General features: G+C 33.7%; 1 protein-coding gene across 1 annotated transcript in view; it reads right to left on the reverse strand.

The window, feature by feature from the left end:
* The window catches only part of LOC106077292 (uncharacterized), a 33,806-nt gene extending 16,605 nt beyond the window's left edge, over window positions 1-17,201 (reverse strand). The window contains exons 1-28 of the mRNA XM_056025781.1: window positions 17,097-17,201; window positions 16,331-16,399; window positions 15,004-15,303; window positions 14,113-14,140; window positions 13,688-13,774; window positions 13,287-13,521; window positions 12,376-12,493; window positions 12,122-12,152; window positions 11,877-11,963; window positions 11,534-11,768; window positions 10,437-10,554; window positions 10,028-10,058; window positions 9,651-9,737; window positions 9,271-9,505; window positions 8,463-8,580; window positions 8,240-8,267; window positions 7,921-8,007; window positions 7,548-7,782; window positions 6,820-6,937; window positions 6,365-6,395; window positions 5,777-5,863; window positions 5,048-5,282; window positions 4,286-4,403; window positions 3,840-3,870; window positions 3,521-3,607; window positions 3,067-3,301; window positions 659-776; window positions 341-368 (exon numbers count right to left, since the gene is read on the reverse strand). Coding sequence (XP_055881756.1) covers window positions 341-368; window positions 659-776; window positions 3,067-3,301; window positions 3,521-3,607; window positions 3,840-3,870; window positions 4,286-4,403; window positions 5,048-5,282; window positions 5,777-5,863; window positions 6,365-6,395; window positions 6,820-6,937; window positions 7,548-7,782; window positions 7,921-8,007; window positions 8,240-8,267; window positions 8,463-8,580; window positions 9,271-9,505; window positions 9,651-9,737; window positions 10,028-10,058; window positions 10,437-10,554; window positions 11,534-11,768; window positions 11,877-11,963; window positions 12,122-12,152; window positions 12,376-12,493; window positions 13,287-13,521; window positions 13,688-13,774; window positions 14,113-14,140; window positions 15,004-15,303; window positions 16,331-16,382 — 3,200 coding nt within the window. The 5' untranslated portion in view covers window positions 16,383-16,399; window positions 17,097-17,201. The remainder of the gene's footprint in view (window positions 1-340; window positions 369-658; window positions 777-3,066; window positions 3,302-3,520; window positions 3,608-3,839; window positions 3,871-4,285; window positions 4,404-5,047; window positions 5,283-5,776; window positions 5,864-6,364; window positions 6,396-6,819; window positions 6,938-7,547; window positions 7,783-7,920; window positions 8,008-8,239; window positions 8,268-8,462; window positions 8,581-9,270; window positions 9,506-9,650; window positions 9,738-10,027; window positions 10,059-10,436; window positions 10,555-11,533; window positions 11,769-11,876; window positions 11,964-12,121; window positions 12,153-12,375; window positions 12,494-13,286; window positions 13,522-13,687; window positions 13,775-14,112; window positions 14,141-15,003; window positions 15,304-16,330; window positions 16,400-17,096) is intronic.
* Window positions 17,202-19,308: the final 2,107 nt, after the last annotated feature.

Raw genomic sequence — 19,308 nt, forward strand, 5'->3', positions numbered from 1 at the left:
AAAACACAGTCAACTAATTTGATAGAAGAAATAAACAGCCAATCCAGAAAAAAAAAAGTTAAGTTTGTACCATTATGTATGAATCTTTAATTGAACAATTACACTTAAGATTGTACTTCACAGAGTATAAGAAACAATACTGGATATGGCAGCATTGTTATCCATAAATTATTTTTTTTTTTAGTAATGTTCAGAAAATAATTTTTTTTTCTCTAGGCTGAAGACATGATTCGAGCAAACTTATGCATTCCTTTTGTGATGCTGATAACTTATACATTTGAAATCAACAGAGACATACACATAAGAAACATTAAGACCTAGAGTATTGAAAATGACTTACTTGTCTGACACGATCTTGAGTACAGTACCTGAAGAGAAATTACATTTAAAATGGAGATTATATAATTCATAAACATTTTCATCATTAAATTCACAGGTTATTCTATTTATAATCCATTTACTCTTAAGAATGATGAAAATAAAAAAAGCTTTCAATTAAAAAAAGATGTTACAGTTTTAGTTGAAACTTAATCTCACTACATTCTAATAAGTTGAATATTTTAAAGTTATCTCCATGTTAATTTTGTTCTTTCCTATAGCTAGAATATTGAGAAACTATTAACGTCTACATGAATCACACTGTTACATTTAAACTTACGTTCTTTCAGAACTCTGTTGAAGGCAGCAAAGAGGTGAGTCCAGCCTTTAGCTTCATCACTATCAGCACTGACACCAAGAGTCTCCTCAATGTACTCATGAATGTTCTGTTGGAGAGGCTGGAGAATAAAACAAACAAGCAATCAAATAGAACTTAAGCTGGAGAATAAAACCAGACTCTCAAACAGAACTTAAGCTGGAGAATAAAACAAACAAGCAATCAAATAGAACTTAAGCTGGAGAATAAAACCAGACTCTCAAACAGAACTTAAGCTGGAGAATAAAACAAACAAGCAATCAAATAGAACTTAAGCTGGAGAATAAAACCAGACTCTCAAACAGAACTTAAGCTGGAGAATAAGACAGACTATCAAATAGAACTTAAGCTGGAGAATAAGACAGACTCTCAAATAGAACTTAAGCTGGAGAATAAGACATACTATCAAATAGAACTTAAGCTGGAGAATAAGACATACTATCAAATAGAACTTAAGCTGGAGAATAAGACAGACTCTCAAACAGAACTTAAGCTGGAGAATAAGACATACTATCAAATAGAACTTAAGCTAGAGAAAAAATTAGACAATCAATCTAATAGAACTTAAGCTAGTTGGAGAATAAGACACTCTGAAATAGAACTTAAGCTGGAGAAAAAGACAATCAATAAAATAGAACTTAACAACAAGAATAAAACAGACAATCAATCTTCTTCTTCATCTTCCTTGTTTCCATTATACAGACAATCAATCAAATAGACCTTAGTATTCAGTATAAAATAATCAATTAAATTGACCTTAGTACTCAGTATAAAACAAACAACCAATGAAATAGACCTTAGTATTCAGTATAAAACAAACAATCTATCAAACAGACCTTAGTATTCAGCAGACCTGCCTACCAAAAAAAAGTCCAAATGCGTAACACTTACGGTCAAAATGCGTATTTTGGCACCAGAATGCGTAACACTTACGTGATCCTCTATTTTGTCATATATATATATATATATATATATATATATATATATATATATATATATATATATATATATATATATATATATATAGGCTATATATATATATATAATATTAGATGTCATGATTAGATCTACAATCTAAATCTAGATCAATAGAGATGAATCAGACGATATATAGACTAGATCTGGATCTATGTCTATATAATGAATATAATTTTATATAATCTACTCTAGATCTGGGCTCAAAAGTGTTACCGATGCCGTGGATCCGCTAGATCCAAACTTTCGTAGGCCTACCTTCATACTTGATCTATTCTATACTAAGTCTAAGACTAAGAATCTAGTCTAGATCTAGACTAGCTGGTAGTAGATGTTATCGATCTAGATCTAGTCAATCTAAATTCTAAATCATACTAGATCTATTCTAGATCTATAATCTATAACTAGCCTAGTTTGTAGGGTAATGTAGAGAATCATAACGTAATGACTAGCTAGACTCGAGCTAGATCTATTCCTATATAACAAGTTATCTAGATTTTGTAGATCTAGAATCCAGATCTAGATCTAGACTAGATATCTACAATGTCACTCAATGTGTTTTGAATCGATAGCTCTTCGATTTTTTTTTCTATACAAATGAATACGAGAATCAGGAATGCACCAACATAATTAATTTCTACTCATGAACTTACCAAAAAAAAAAAGTCACGTTGGTGTATCAGCTAACTGACGGTACCAACCTGGTACCAACCCGCCACTCCCTCACTCACGCGTTCTTCATTTCTAGACATCTAATTGCTATTAAGTACCAATCAACGTATAGATCTGGGCACATTGTGTTCACCCCACCTTTTCTGTTTCGCCCCTCTCCCCACAGGTGGGCTTAGCGTGACCTCCGTGACCGCTTGTAAGCTAGTCTAGAGAGGAGAAAAAAAAAAGCATACGAAATGCGTAACGCGACGGGTTAAATGCGTATTTGCGTACTGGCGGTCATTTTTGGGAGATTTTGCGTAACGAATACGCATTTTGCGTAACGGTAGGCAGGTCTGGTATTCAGTATAAAACAAACAATCAATCAAATAGATCTGGCTAGAGAATAAACAAGATTTTCAGTTTGATGTTGAGAGATTTTTTTAAAACATTTTGACCTACAAACACAAAAATCTGAACCCACATGTTCTTCTTTAAACCAGAGACATTAAACCCATTGTCTTGCTTGGCTTATAAAAACAGTGAAAATAAAGGAAGACCTTTAAAAAATAATTCTGTATATATTTGATCAACAGTAAATATTAAAATCCTCCATGCTAAAATCATTTTTATGGATGCTTACACATTTAGGCAACTGCCCCATATGCCTGACATCTTAACATACGCTTCTCTTAAAATACGTCCAGATTCTAATCATATTGTTTTATATTTGTAGAAGAACTTACTCCAAAGAAGCCAAGACCAATTCTGGGGCTCATGCTCAAATGGGCATCAGCGAGTCTATCAATGGCGGCCTTGAGAGCAACTGGATCATCAAGATTGTTCAATAGAGATTCAATGCCTCCAAGGATACGGCCTACTTGGGCCAGGAACTCTGGGTTTTGCTTAAGAGCAGCGTTGGGCTGATGGGCATCAAACTTGGTGAACTGTTCGCGCATATTGGGTACATGTTCAAACATCCTGTATGCAAGAAAACATAAAATTTGAAAAAATGTCTGGAAAATATATTTACAGAGACAGAAATAGGATTGCTGAATTTTAAGGTTTGTCCATAGATTAAGAATGAGGGCAGTATGAATATACAGTCTTAGATGTAACCTACATTTTCTGTGCTTATACATTTGTATCATTCACAAAATAGAAATAAATGTTTATATTGAAAGTTTAGAAACAACTTACCAGAAGACGAGGTTGATTGCAGCTTTGTTCCTGCCTCCAGCTCCAGATCTGAGTTTCTTCCATGAACTGTCAAGAGCCTTTCTGTCCCTGAACATGATTATACAAGATGTCTGTTACAGCATTCATTCATTCCAGCTGTGTATCCAGTATTCAAACATTCTACACTAAATAGACTCATCAATGACTGCATTTTATCATATGCTGTTTTAGCTCTTAGGCTTTTTATTGTATTGCTATTTTATAGTAACCTAATATGTGTGAGTAGAATGACACAATCACTAGTAATGGCACCAAAACTAAACAGTCATGACAAACTTACTTGTCTGAGAGTCCAAGTCTTTCGATAGCATCTGTGGACAAATATGAGTTCAATATTAGTTTTGAAATCATTTTTAATGACTTTCATTTTAAATTGAATCATAGGATTGATCAATGAACTCTTGAAAGATCTTCTTGTCTACAATTTTCATTTCATTTATTTCATTTCTTGAAGGTTACAGAATTCAACATAAATTCAGTTTATCAGACAATTGTTAATATGGCATCATTAAACTAGTTTTGTTTCTGTCATCAATTTGGATCTACCTTATTCTAAACCAATAATTTCAACAACAAAAAAAACTCCAGCAACTCCACCAGAACTCAACACAAGATCTTAGAATGAGTAGCTATACTATTTTAAGTTCAATCCCTGCTATTTGTACAAAGTCAAAATGAAAAATAGTTCTATCAGCTCAGTAAAGCCTACTCATTAATGCCACTTACGATCTCTGATAACTTTGTTCAAAGCAGTGAAAAGGTTTGTCCAGGCTTTAGATTCCTCACTGCCTGTGGCAACATTCAGGGTACTTTCAATGTAGAGGTGGATGTACTTTTGTAGTGGCTGCAGATACATGGATAACAGGTTAATTCCAACAGAGAACAAGGGATCAGAGATGAGAACCATACTTCACCATTTTAGAAACATACAGTAAAGTTTATAGGTAAGAGTATTGTAAAAGGAAAGCAACACTCAAGATATTCAGGAAAATGAGTCGATAACTTTACATTGGAATAGTTTGAAAGGGAAAAGAAAGAAAACATCAGTTCTTAAGAATAAAGACTGTGTCAAGATAAAAGTCTTAAATTTAAACTTCTAAAACTTTTTGGAAAATCATTTTTAAAGGGGTTTTTGTATATTAAAATGCCTTTAAATTGAGCAAAAATATTCTATATTCAAAATTCTAAAAAACAAAAAATGTGAAATCCACTTAGTGACTAAAATTAGTTTATAATAATAAACATATAACACTCCTAATTGTATATTTGCCCTTTTTTGTTTGGAATATTTTTAATATATTTGTATATTGATAAAGGTTTGTTTTATTTTATTTTCTATAGCATACAGGAATGGCTATTTATGACTTCTATTGGCATACATGACTAAAATTATATAAAGCTTTATGCTGAGAAACTGCCTAATATATATTGCTTTCAAGTCTTCAAACAATTTAGAGGATGATTAGATTAACAAGTTAAGACTATTACCCCAAAGAATTCAAGTCCAATTCTTGGTTTCCTGTCCAAATGGTCATCAGCCAGATGTTCCAGAGCGGACTGCAACTGACCTGGTTTGTTCAGATTGTTCAAGATAGATTCTAGCCCTCCGAAAATGTTGTTCACTTGTTTGACAAACTCAGGGTCTTTGGAAAGAGCTTCATCAGATTTGTGAGCATCAAACTTGGAGAATTGGTCACGCATGTTGGGAACATTTTCAAACATCCTGCCACCCAGAATAAAACAAGAATGTCAACAACATAAAACAAAGACACCAAATGTTTACATGAGTACATCATCAAATATTAGAAATTAATAATTATAAGTAGCCAATGCATAGATTATTTAAAGAATAAAGTGTGTAAATAAAGCATAGGTTATCTTCAAGTGTTCCAAAACTGTAGAGTAAGGCTAAAGGCAAATAATGCTTCAATGATAAAAATCTTATTTAAATAAGATTACAATGGTCCTAACTAAATGACTATTAAATAACAAATTCATAAATTTGTCTAAAAATGGTGAAGCTTTAAACTAATTAACAAAAAAAAAAACAGTGGATTAAACAGGAAAGTAAGAATTAATTAAGAAATGTACAATTATTGGTGGTGGAAGTTATCATGTTGTGAGATTTGTTTCATCTACACAGAAAGTTGAAAGGGGCTGAGTGAGAATGATGGAAGTACCCCCAGCTAGTGTCCAATGCGTAACACATTTACTCACCATAGTACTAATTTAATGCCAGCTTTCTCTTTACCACCAGGTCCACTGATAAGTTGGTTCCATGTACGTTCTAGGACTTTTCTATCACTGAAACAAAATCATAAGTCTTTTGATCAAAATGTGGCACACATAAGAGTTAATGGTTTATGGAACATAGTATAAACACAAGTATTATGTTTATCTCCACTGACTAACTGACAATATGTCTCTTTGTTTTAATAAAATCACATATTTGCTTATCTGCTTGAAGAAGTGTTAATAAAAACAACAACAATGAACAAGAGAAAGCGAGAAAGAAATACAGTGTACACATATTCCTTATAGAAGAAGATATGATGTAACTATTTCCCTAAGTAGCATCCAAGGTGTAATGAAAAAGAGTATGATAAGATAAAGACACATTCCTTGTTCCATATGCTAGAACCTATTCATACAAATGATCTTTCTACCCTAGTGCCATTAGAGCATGGAATGGGTTGCCTGAGTCAGCCAGGAAAACCAATGACTTTTCAGAATTTAAGTCATTGTTTAACATGCATGACTAGATTTATAAATAAGATATAACTTGTATAAGACAGACTAACTTACGTAACTGAGAGTCCAATCTTCTGAATGGTATCTGTAGACATTAGAAAGAAGTATTTTATATAGTGAAGACTAATTAAAGATTGTAAATGACAAAATGATTTGTAACATCTGAATAAAGATCAATCAAGACATGTACAACTGAAATTCACCCATGATACTAGATAGTGAAAAGAATAAAATACATTCTAAATATTTATGAAAATCTATAAATAACATATTGAAACTATTGTATGACCATGTATTTTTTATTTATAAATTGTAATTTTAGGTAAATAAAACCTGAATATAAACAAAAATAAGTAACCCTCTAAGTCCTTAAATTCTGATGGCAGATTGTTAGTTCTTTTTTTTAAGTAATTAGTGTAACATTCACAATGTTGGCAACACAAAACAATTTTTAAAATCTGGTGTATTGATTTGTAAATGTCAAAATGTCAAGCTAAATCTCTACTTACGGTCAGCAAGGAATTCATTGAAGGCACTCAGTAGGTGTGTCCAGGCTCTGGCTTCAGCGCTGTCAGCAGTTACACCTAGAGCACTCTGGATGTAGGATCCAATGTTTTGTTGAAGTGGCTGCAAATAGAACACAAATGGGGTCAGTTAATGTGGGAAGGGCTGCAGCCATTTGAATGATTAAGTGTGCAAATATCATACAAGAAAAGATCCACTTATTTTTATAATCCTTTCTAGAATTATAGGATGAAGAGTAATCCAAAAAGATTCCAAATGTTGACATTTAATGTTTCAACACATGAACTAAACAGATTATCTGACCCCAAACTGTATCGGCACTGCCGTTCCTTTGGATACATCAGCTGCGTGGAGAGGGGGGAACCATAGTCGCTTCACAGCTGAAGGAGGCCATAGAGAGATTTAAAGTGAGAGTGAAATTTTAAAAGAGTTTTACAAGAAAGCAACTTAAGGGTCCATGGTCTAAACTCTTGCATGGCAAAAAAAATTATTTTCACAGACTGAAAGACATTTGATTTGATCCAACTCTAATACGTTTTTGTTTGATTGCCAAAACTAAGGACATGAGAGGGTTTTTATTAGACTGTCAACTAAGCTTTTGTTTTTATGTTAAATATTTGTGTCATTGTATTCATATACTTCTATGTCAAGGGTTTAAACATATGACCCAAATTTTTTTTATCTACTCAAGTAAATCAAAGTACACTCTTACGCCAAAATATTCCAGACCAACACTTGGGCTCATGTGCAAGTGAGCATCAACTAATCTCTCCACACCAGCCTGAAGTTTATCAGCATCATCCACATTGTTGATCAAGGACTCCAAGCCACCCACGATCACGTTGACTTGTTTCAGGAACTCAGCATCAGCCTTGAGAGCATCATCAGAGGAGTGGGCATTGAATTTGCTGAATCTGTCACGCATGTTGGGCACATTGTCAAACATCCTGGTTTTAATTAAATTCCATACAAAATAATCAATTAAACAATTATGAAAAAAAGTTGTGAAACACAAAGTATGTGTACATTTTGTATGTGGTGTATGATTGATTGATTGATTGGCTGACTGATTGATTTATACCTACCAGAGAACAAGTTTAATTCCAGCATTCTGTTGGCCACCAGCTTGGTTTACCAAAGTGTTCCATGAGCTGTGAAGAGCTTTCTTGTCACTGTTTGAGGAATGTAATTAAATGTCATTGTTAGTCAACATATAATTTTAAATGATAAAAAAAATTGATTACATTATTATTAAGACACTAAGAAATTTCTTGTCATTTCTTTTCATTTCTACACAATACTTGTTCCAAATGTCCACTTAAGTGACAGTAACTGGTAAACAGATATAGCCTAATGTAAGCTTGTATGCAACAATTTATAAAACAGAATTACTAAAGAACTTACTCGTTAGAGACGATCCTAAGGAAAGTACCTGCAGACAGATAACAAATAGAGAATAAAATCCGGCAAATCTAAATTTGCAACATATTAACCAATGCAAAATATGCGATATAGTTATTCGTTTATCACATAGTGATAAAATTTTACTTTTTAATACATAAATTGTATTGCTGAATAGACAGCTTTATAGCCAAACTTCTGAACTCAAATATTTGTTTGTACTTACGGTCCTTAAGGACATTGTTGAAGACAGTCAAAAGGTTTGTCCAGGCTCTGGCGGCAGCACTGTCAGCAGACACACCAAGGGCTTTCTCAATGTATGAGTGGATGTAGCGCTGCAATGGCTGCAGACAAATATTGAAATGACTGAGCATGTTAAGTGGTTTAGTACTAAATTAGCAGTAAGTGTTTTATTCACGGAAGTGGTAATGGATATAAAAATTCTTCCAATGGCATGCATCTCCATATCCAAACAAATAGTTTAACTTCTGGCTTGCACATGTAGAACAGATATTGGGACTTGCAGAACTGTTATCACTGACAAGAGAAAGGGCAAAGGCAAACAACTGGCACCTATACCAGTAAGCTTCTGGCAGGAGGGACTCATTGACCTTGGCAGGCTACCCACCTAGGAAATGAAAACTCTGAATCCGAACCTCTGCGGCTTTGCAGCTATACCCAAGCATGGGAATGGCTTCAGGAGACATCCAAGTAATGGAGGTGAGGGCAACCAGTTTTTCTTGAACCAGACGCGAGTTGTCCATAGAGAATGACTTTCCGGATGCGAGTGTCCTTCATTCGGCGAACACGTCCAAGACAGTGCAGGTGGCGTTGTATGAGGACTGTAAAGATGCTGGGAATACCTGTTCATGCAAGGATCTCAGTATTGCACATTCTTTTCTTTCTATGTGATTTTCAAGATCCGTTGGAGGCAGTGCAAGTGGAATGAGCTTAGCTTTCTCTCTTGCTTTGACTCACTGCCATACAGTAGTGTACTCAGAATATAAGCTGACTAACTATTCAGAAAGACTTACCCCAAAGTACTCAAGACCAACTCTTGGTTTCAGGTTTAAGTGAGCATCAGCAAGTCGGACAATAGCCTCATATAAGTTGATGGGGTTGTTGACATTGTTGAGCAATGACTTTAGACCACTGGTGATCAGGTTTACTTGGTTGACAAACTCAGCATCCTTTCTCAGAACGTCATCAGGCTTGCGGGCATCGAACTTGGTGAATCTATCACGCATGTTGGGAACATTTTGGAGCATCCTATTGGTAATAAAAAAATTTTTGTAATTAAATTTTCTTTATGATTAAAATTTAGTAGATCATATTGAAATATAGTCTTTTCAGTTTATCAGATGAAGAAGTTAAAGACACTGAAACATTAGCCCTAAAATCACTAGCGACTCACCAGAGAACCAAGTTGGTTCCAGCGTTCTTACTTCCACCAGCACTGGCAGTCAACTGACTCCATGAGCTACCAAGAGCTTCCCTGTCACTGTAGTTATAGACAATAAACATTACTTTAATGGGATTTGTTAAAGGCTTTAGTATATGAAGCCAACTAAAATATACATAAACACAAAATGAGGTGTTTATATTAATGTGAGTAATGGCAGTTTAAACACAGTTGGGTAATCTCAGTTCTTAGCATGAATTGTATTACCAAGCTAGACTGAACTATGCCTTTAGAATAAATTCATAATCATAAAATCAAATAGGTCACAAATAATTGCTGACATTAAAAAATGAATTGACCCAAACTAAAAGAAAAATAAACAATCTTACATGTCAGACAGACCAAGATTGTGGATAGCATCTGTGAAAAAGAATTTCAGAAAAAAAATCAACATGTGTTTTTGATTAACTTTTATTTGTATAGATCCTTATATATTAAAGACGCTACTTCAAAAAAGAAGATAATTACATCCTAATAAATTACCCTAAAAATATTAGTCAGACAGACAAAGAAACAAAAATAAAATAATTTTTATTACTTCTATGACTAAGGTTGTGTTTTTGATTGCAATATACCAGTACACACAGTCTGGTCTTATTAAATTAATATCAGTTTATTTAGATAGACTACAAGTTAATATATTAGTGTTTTGAGTTATTGCCCTTTGATTATATAATCTGTCTTGATCAGTGAATCAAATAAATATCAACCACATTGTATACAAATTGCACAACTTACGATCCTTGATGACTTTGTTCAAGGCTGCAATCAAATGAGTCCAAGCTTTGGCTTCATCACTGTCAGATCCGACTCCTAGAGCACTCTCAATGAAAAGGTGGATGTTTTTCTGGAGTGGCTGGAAACATTGTCAAGTAGAAGATGATAATTCTTGTAAACGTAAAAGTATGCTTTGGACAAGGCTTAATTTAAACATTAGTATTGGGAAATCATTATTTTCTAATAATTAAAAAGAAATCTAGCTTTAAAAAATAATGAAGTTTTATAAACAGATTATGACTTATACAAAAACAAAAATGTTATAACTTAAAGCTATCCCTTCATAAAACGGAACATCTGTAACTTATGAACAAGGAACAAAAGCAGAAGAAGAAAAGAAAGAAAAAAATGTAATGAAAGACAATATCAAATAGTAGGCAGACCATAAACTGGATGAGATGCTAAGAATAGCAAAATACAAGAGGAATGTTGAGATTTGGTCAGCAGATCAATTTCAGCACACTTCTGGATAAGTGAAGGTGAAAATATAAAAATAATGTAGCCTGATGTAGATTTACACATGACATCGGATAGTAAACTAATTTTATTTTTAATAGAGTTATTCAAATGAGCAATGAAAAATATTTATTTTGAGACCTTGTACAATTTGTTTTTCCTTTTAATTACTCTGTTTGTATATTTTGAGACCTTATATAATTTTTCTTTTTTAAATGACTGTGTATGTATGTTTCTTCAAAACAATATAATTTGGCATTTTAAATTTAACATCATTATTGACACAGTCTTTAATTCTTATCTAACATTCATAAAATATTATTAGGTATACTAAGAATATTCTTCTGCATTATTGCAGCCCTTTAACTCTTTCACTCCTATCTGCTTTGACCCCTTTAAATTTAATTAATTTTTGGTTTTATAACTTTAATTTGTGTTATATAAAAAGAGCATGCATTCTTCTATAATTACATACCTAATATAACATTTCCTGATTACATACAAAAAAGTTATTGAAGTTTGATCATAACAGGGTAGTGAAACACAACAATCATTCTATCGGGACGTGGAAAATAATTACAGAGAGAAAGAGTTAAACATACCCCAAAGTAACTGACACCAATGGCAGGTTTCTTCTCAAGATGGGCATCAGCCAAGCTCTCAAGGCGATCTTGAAGTAAAGTGGGATCATTCAAGTTGTTGATCAAAGTCTCAAAACCTCCTATGATGACATCAACCTGTTTAAGGAACTCAGCATCTGTCTTCAGGGCTTCGTCAGACTGTTTAGCATTGAATCTGGTGAAACGTTCGCGCATGTCTGGGACATTGTTGAACATCCTGTTTTGTGGATTTCAAAAAGCAAATGAGATTATTTCAATCTGTAAATATATTGTAATTCTCAACAATACATAATATTAATACTAAAAATTTTACTTTATATATTACCAGAGAACAAGCCTGACTCCAGCATTTCTCTTGCCATTGACTCCAGCTGTAAGTCTGCTCCAGGAACTTTCAAGAGCTACTTTGTCACTGTGTAATACAAATTACTATCATGTGACAATTATATTTATTACAACTACCACTAATGCCTTTTTATTATCTTTTTATAAAGTACTAGGTTTCAAATTGAAACTTTTTCAGTCAGATATATTATGGAACTAACAAACAAGTAGTAAGCATTAACTTACGTGTCTGAGAGGCCAATTTGGTAGTTAGCATCTGTGGACAAAGTTTCAAGAATGATTCAGTTTTGAAAGACTATTTAATCTTATACAGTTCTAATTTTTTTAATTATAATTTTTTTAAATGTTATTTTCATACATAATGATTTTTTAACAGCATTTTGAAAATGTATTTCCTGCTTGGAATCATTATCTATATCGTTGACTCAATAAATGTTCAGTCACTCTGAATAGGTCATTGAATAGAAATAACTACTTACAGCTAGTTAGGACTTCATTGAAGGCAGTCAGAAGATTTGTCCAGGCTTTAGGAGCCTCATCACCATGATCAACATTAAGAGTTTTCTCAATGAAGCTGTGAATGTTCTCTTGTAGTGGCTGGAAAACACAAACACATGACATATTTATATCTTTGAACAAAATTGTCTTTGTGGGTTTCAATAGTGTCAAGTGCTCTCTGACCAATGCCGATGGTGGTACTGAATTTTAATTTCAAAATTTAATGTGCAGCTGAATGGCTTAAACTGCTTGGCTACTTATCAAGGGGGCCTGAGTTTGAATCCCAATTCCTATCTTAACAAAATAAATCCCACTCAACTCCCCCTTTGTAGACACTGCACCCACTCTTATGAAACCATAAACCATATCCTCTTTGAATGCCCCTTTTCTAATCCACCTTAGGCAGACCCTACTACCACCACAGCCCAATATAACCAACACTCTGTACGGCAGTGCTGAACAACTGAAGAGAACAGCACACTATTTTTTCCTTGGCACAGTCTGCAAAAGAACTAACAGCTCAGCAGCAAAAAAGCTGGCTAGAAGAAGAAGAATCCCAAATCAAGCTTGTTTGCTGAGTACCTAAAGACAGCACGGAAACATTTCACCTAGAACCTCCTTCCCCCACATCTTCATTGAACAAAATGAATGTATACGGCATGGAGAATGTTATAGAATGAAAGAAGCGCTATACAAAATCAATACAAGAAAAAAAAAATCCTGAATCAACTTAACTGTTAGGAAAACCTAAGCTGAAAAGCAGGTCAAAGTAAAGTTAACCTTCAGTCACAGGAACAAGTAGTTTTCCAACCTCTTGATCTTAAGGTGATTTTTTTTTTCTAAATTAAACACAATTGTAGTGATTTAATATTAACTCTACACAAAGATTTACCTTGAAATATTCCAACCCAATGCTTGGTTTCATGTGCAAATGGACATCAGCAAGGTGCTCAATGGAAGCCTGAAGCTGTCCTGGGTTGTTCAAATTGCTAATCAAGGTTTGAAGACCACCGACGATGAGTTTCACTTGCTTAATGAACTCAGCATCATTTTTCAGAGCCTCATCAGACTGGTGAGCATTGAACTTGACAAATCTTTCACGCATGTTGGGGACATTATCCAACATCCTAGGATATAATTATCAACATTTAAAGTGTACAGCTTTTCTGACCAACATTAAGCAAACAAGCATTTTGACTAAATGTCAATGGTACAAGAGGAGCATTGTTCCACAATAAAAAGAATTACGTCTATGTAATACTTCTATATAATTGAGTCACAAGACCTACTCACCAGAGAACAAGGTTGTTTCCAAATGTGGTTCTGCCATCAGCACCAGCAGTGAGTTTATTCCATGAGCTTTCAAGAGCCTTGATGTCACTGTAAAAATATTGAAATAATGGAGATTAAAAAAATAATATACTGAAATCAATTAAACTTACACAAACAGATTGATTGACAGGTGGATGTTACCATTTGAAGTGGTTAAATTAACATTCTTTAATTCTAAGATTATATGGATGTTAAGTGATTTAATATTAATGTTGCACAATTATACAGAGGTCATCAGCTTGATTAGCTGGAAACTTAAAAATGTAAGCAAATGTTTGCAGGGGTAATAAAATTAATAGTTTTAGTGGAGATCTGTAAATTAAATATATTTAATTATTGATGATTTAAATATTAACTGAATGATTCATTTATAAAACTACAATTACCTCTCAGAGATAAGCTTGTGAATAGTATCTGTGGATATGAGAAAGAAAAATATAAATACATAAAGTTGATATATATCTAAATAAAAAGAAATTATATAATTATCTATAAAATACAATTATCTATAAAATCTCAACATCACCAAAAAAATCTTAATTCATTAGTTAAATTTAGCCTGAGACATATCAAATTAGACCCTATATTGTTCGAATGATGGTAGATCAGAATGTAACTTTCTTTACATGGAATTTGAGAACCTTCTCAATGCAAACAGCTTAACAAGACTTAATATCCAATGAGGAAAGTAAAAAGCTAGTGATGCTACTGCCCCAAGTAAACCCTCATAAAATGTTAGCCAAAGATAGTTGAGCCTTAGACAATACTAATAATGATTTAACGTATATAGAACTGTTTAAATTTCAAATATTTAATGATCAAATTAAGTTGAGCCCTATGAAAAGCGAAGATGCTTAACAAATTTTAGAAATTTAAAATGAAGAAAAGAATAAATAACTAGTCAAAGTAGATTTTAAACAAGTTGTCTCTAAAGTTAAGTATTTTATGGTTAATGTTTAATTTGTGCTTTGGGCCATAGAAAAAAAACTTTCAGGTCAAAAATATTTTGAAAGAAAAATAGAAAAGAATATGACCAATTTATAAATATTGAATGCTAATTTAATTACTAACTACTAATTAGCAAATACTTTTCAACCTAGTATTATCAGCTATTGGATCTATACAAGCCTTCATTTCTTTCATGTATTGAATAGTTGTTTTTTTTTTGTTAAAACAATAAAAGATAATTTTGTAATAGCTTTTAAACAGAAAAATAACTACACTCTTATCAGAATATGTTAAACATGTCCTAAACTCTTAAATACAACACTATTTACCAGTCAAGTTGATCTGCAGCTGAATGAGCCTGTCTTTACGCTCATTCTCTAGCCTACAGTCATCAAACTGTGACTCTAGCTGCTTCAGCTTGTTTTTGATGCTCTTGATCTTGCTGGCATACTCAGCTGGTGGCTTTTGTCTGAACAGTACCTCTGTTTTGCATGTTACTTCTTCACTGTTGTCTTCGAGTCGCCTAGCAACACATGAGTGACTTCCCTGCTGTTCTTTCTCTGGTCTTTTCCATTCAGCGTTAACAAATTGGACTCCATCACTGTCTGCTTTGATTAACTCAAGACAGACTGAAGAAATGGAATGAAGTGTATTATTTTATGAGATGAAGTAAGACAAGGAAAATATTTTAAAAATACTTTTTCAAAAGCAAAGCTTATATTATTATTATAGCTTTTTTTTATTAAGTGTAATTGTATCAATTAGTTTGAATATGTCATGTGATTAAATTTTTAATAGATCTAGACTAACAATAATAAATCTGTTTGATTAGAAATATTTTTACCAACTGTTTTTCTTTAGCCCAATTTCATGCTTTGAGCTTTCTCAATACTCTATGATCCTATCAGTATCACTTGTCTGGGCCAGTTTGTTGTTTGTAAAATGTTTTACATGTTTCGGATGTTCCTTCAGAGTTGAAGATAATCACTTCCTAGTCCAAACCTCCCGCAGGACGACGGGGGATGGGAGCGGGCAGGGTTTGAACCCAGGACCATCGATAAATCTGAACGACAGTCCAGCGTGCAAACCGCACAACCAGGCAGCCAGTTTGGAAAGAAAAAGGGGGGCGGGGGGGGGGGGGTGAAAGAGGGGTGTATCTGTGTTATTCAACTTAATGTTTCCATGATCGGCCTTTTTTTTTTAAATTGTATGACTTGAATTCGAACTCAGAGGGCTCAAGGTAATACACTAACCACTGCCGGGCACTGTTACTGTACTACTACAGTATTGTGTTGTGTACATATTTAACATATCGGTTAATTTATTATAATTTTATTACTTTTTTCCGCTATTTTATTTTAAGTGTACCACTACCACAGCCACTGAGCCAGCCAAATACTGAGCCATGGCTTAAATAGTTAATGCCAGTCCCTACTGGCTCGGTAATTTGGATCTAAACAGGACATGATCAGTTTGAACGATCTCTATCATTAACTATTATATAGATCTAGATCTTGATATAGTATACAATCTATGGTGTATAACAGTGTATTCGCTTTTCTTTTTAATCTAGATCTACATCTAGAATCTATATGTTATGTTTTTAGTTTTTAGGATTAAGTACCGGTAGTCTTGTACTTTGTATTTTGTACTCACCAACGCTGAAGAAGACGAAGCCAATCACAGCTTGCGCCGTACTTTTCTTCATTATGTTCAGTTCTCCCCCTTTGATATTGAAAATGAAATCGTATTAAAAACAAAATATCAAGCAGGTAATATTTAAAGCTTACTACTGAATTTTTATTTTTTAAATAACAAAACTAACTATATTGATCTATGTATATCTTGATTCTTTTTAAATTTATGTTACATCCGAATTAGTCACTCTTTTCTAGATTACTTAGTTCTCGAGGGGGGGGGGGGAAAAAAAGGGGGGGGGTCATCATCTAAAGTTAGTCAACCACTTACTAAAGACTTCCTTTCTTTTTCTATTAAATTTATTTTATATTTTTAATTTTTTTTTTTATTACATTTTAGAAACGTACGTCCCCTACTACCCCCATCTAACAGGAGTATGCGTACCTCAGGTAAATAAACGCTTTTGTAAGCTGTGGATGTTAATATATCAATGCTATTATGATTGTTTTAAACCATAGTTATATTGGAAAAAAAAACGCTGAGAAAGCAAAGCCACACGTCTGTCCCCTTGCTACGAAATAATGATTTTAAAATGGGGTCCGGGGTGTAAGACTAGCTCTCGTTTACATATGCAAGTTAATACGTCAAGATATAACGTAAATAAAAAATCATACTCAGGCCTAAAACAAATTATTATTTTAGAAAAAAACGAATGTTAAATAGCAGACCGCAATGAATGGCTATTGGGCTGATCGGTTGTTTTGTAAGTAGAACAAGTACTTACCAGTGTGAAACTCCGTGCACTTCTCAGGTACAGGAGGCTCTGAGGAGTCCAGCTGTCAGGACCGCTATATGAACCTTTCACCCGGCCGGAGTGGCACCATCCAGAGTCACGTACTCCCTCCCCCCTGCCTTCAGCCTTAACCTAAAAAATTGCTGAGATAATGACTTTTCACATCAGGCATCGTCTTTCTTCTCAGTCAGGGCACAAAGGGGTGGGTTGGGGAGGGGTGGAAGTTCGAAGGGTGGGTGGCTGTGACAGAAAAGTTAGTGAGTGGCCGGGGTAAAGGGTTGACTTGGTTGTGGGCGAGTAGTGTAGCATGTGATGGATTTGATGACTGAGGTCAGTCACAGAGCTTTTAACAAAAGGGACATTTAAAGAAATTCGATTTGCAATATTTAGATGCTTTGATTGTATGTTACGAATGAATAAACTTTTTCTTTTACCCTCCACAGATTTAGTTAGTACTTATAAGGTAAATAGAAAAACATTTCCAATACATAGGATGTAAAAAAGTTCCCTATCGAGACCTAAAGATCTATAGAGCCTGTTTACGATGGTGCTGTGTGGTCATTACAACGATCTACACCACCATCACTGAACCCTGTGTTAACTTCGGGACAATTAGTCCAGTGCTACATCCAGCCGGATGTCTGTTGTATTTATGTGTATTTATGTGTATTTTTCTGTTGTGTTGTCTTTATATGAGAAAAGAGTCCTTGTAATCACAACAAATTTCCGTAAGGATCAATAAAGCAGTCTTAGTCTAAGTTCCGGCCTCCCCAACTCCCAGAGACCTTGATTGCTACAAAATTCATATTGAAATGTTAATATTACTAAAGCACTTTACAAGCTTACTGTCCACAAATTATTATTGACTAAATCTTCGAAATAAAATTACATAAGAATGTTTTAATAAAATGTATTAGTGTTAATAAGTTATATATGTTTTTTTTAAATAAATAAACATATATTGTAAGATATATTTATGACTTATTCATTTTCTGACATTTGTATGATAGGCTGATGGTAATTCGAACCATTCTGTCCTGCATGAAATATGAATTACGATGTAATAATATTCATTTTTGAATGAACGTCCGAAACGTGTATAAAACCAAACAAGGTCACAAAGAGAGCAACTCAGAATTGGCCCACCAATTGGTCTACTCAGCAGTTAAAAAGGCAGGTTTCAATATTTTCACCCTGCAAACTATCAACAACCCCAACCCTATCTCCGTCAATACAGACGTGTGCGTATCGAAATGGTTGCCGATATTATTGTATTGTTAGGCCGACTGACGATATAATACCGTACAGAGATTTATTAATATTATAATTACATTGTTTATACTTTAGATAGAAAAAAAAAGCAAAAACATTTGCATAAATCTTTTTAAAATTTACAGAAAAATTGCCACTCTTACTAGTAATGTCTCCCTTGTTTTTGTTTTTTTTTTACTATTAGTAAGCGAATGTTGTATTTTCATGAAAAAGCTAGCTGCATACTTAATTAAACAATTAAACGGTTCGCTTTCAGAATAAAAAAGTAGCTGGGCACCAGAACTTTGCAAGATCTATAATATCATGATATCGGATTTTCAATATCTTTTCTAGTTTTTGCGATCTAAATTGGACGGACGGACGGACTGACAGACCACGCAAAACTATGGTGGTTACTCCACCTTTTGGGGCACTAAAAAAAAAAAAAACGAAAGTAATGTAATTATTGTCAATATATATCAAACTGGCTAAGTTAAGGGGTCATTGAATAAAATAGATAAGCATCAAGAAACATCTGATAAATACGATAAAATAAAATAAATATCATTGTTATATAAATATGCGTCTATATAGCGAAAGGCTTTGGACTGCTTCCACCACCTCTTTCCTTTCAAACAAACATATCTGGCTAATCTGACCCTCACTACCCTATGAGGGTCGAGCTGTCAAATGCCTGTCTCCACGCTGTCAAGTCTTATAAACCTTTTTGTCTGCCCTTAAGTGTTTCCCATTGAATTTTTCATCATAATTATACCTTCACCCCGCTCCAACATTGAACATTCTTTCCGGCTGCCCTGCCCTCGAATTTTTCTTTTTTTTTTGCTACCACTGTAAGCAATGTAAGGTTTGGACAGAGCCTACATGTATGGTAGTTGAAAGTTCAAAAGTAGTGACGTATTGAAAAACGAACAGCGATTTCTGCGATACTTTT

This window comes from Biomphalaria glabrata, chromosome 4 (assembly GCF_947242115.1).
Source record: "Biomphalaria glabrata chromosome 4, xgBioGlab47.1, whole genome shotgun sequence".
Classification (NCBI taxonomy): Eukaryota; Metazoa; Mollusca; class Gastropoda; family Planorbidae; genus Biomphalaria; species Biomphalaria glabrata.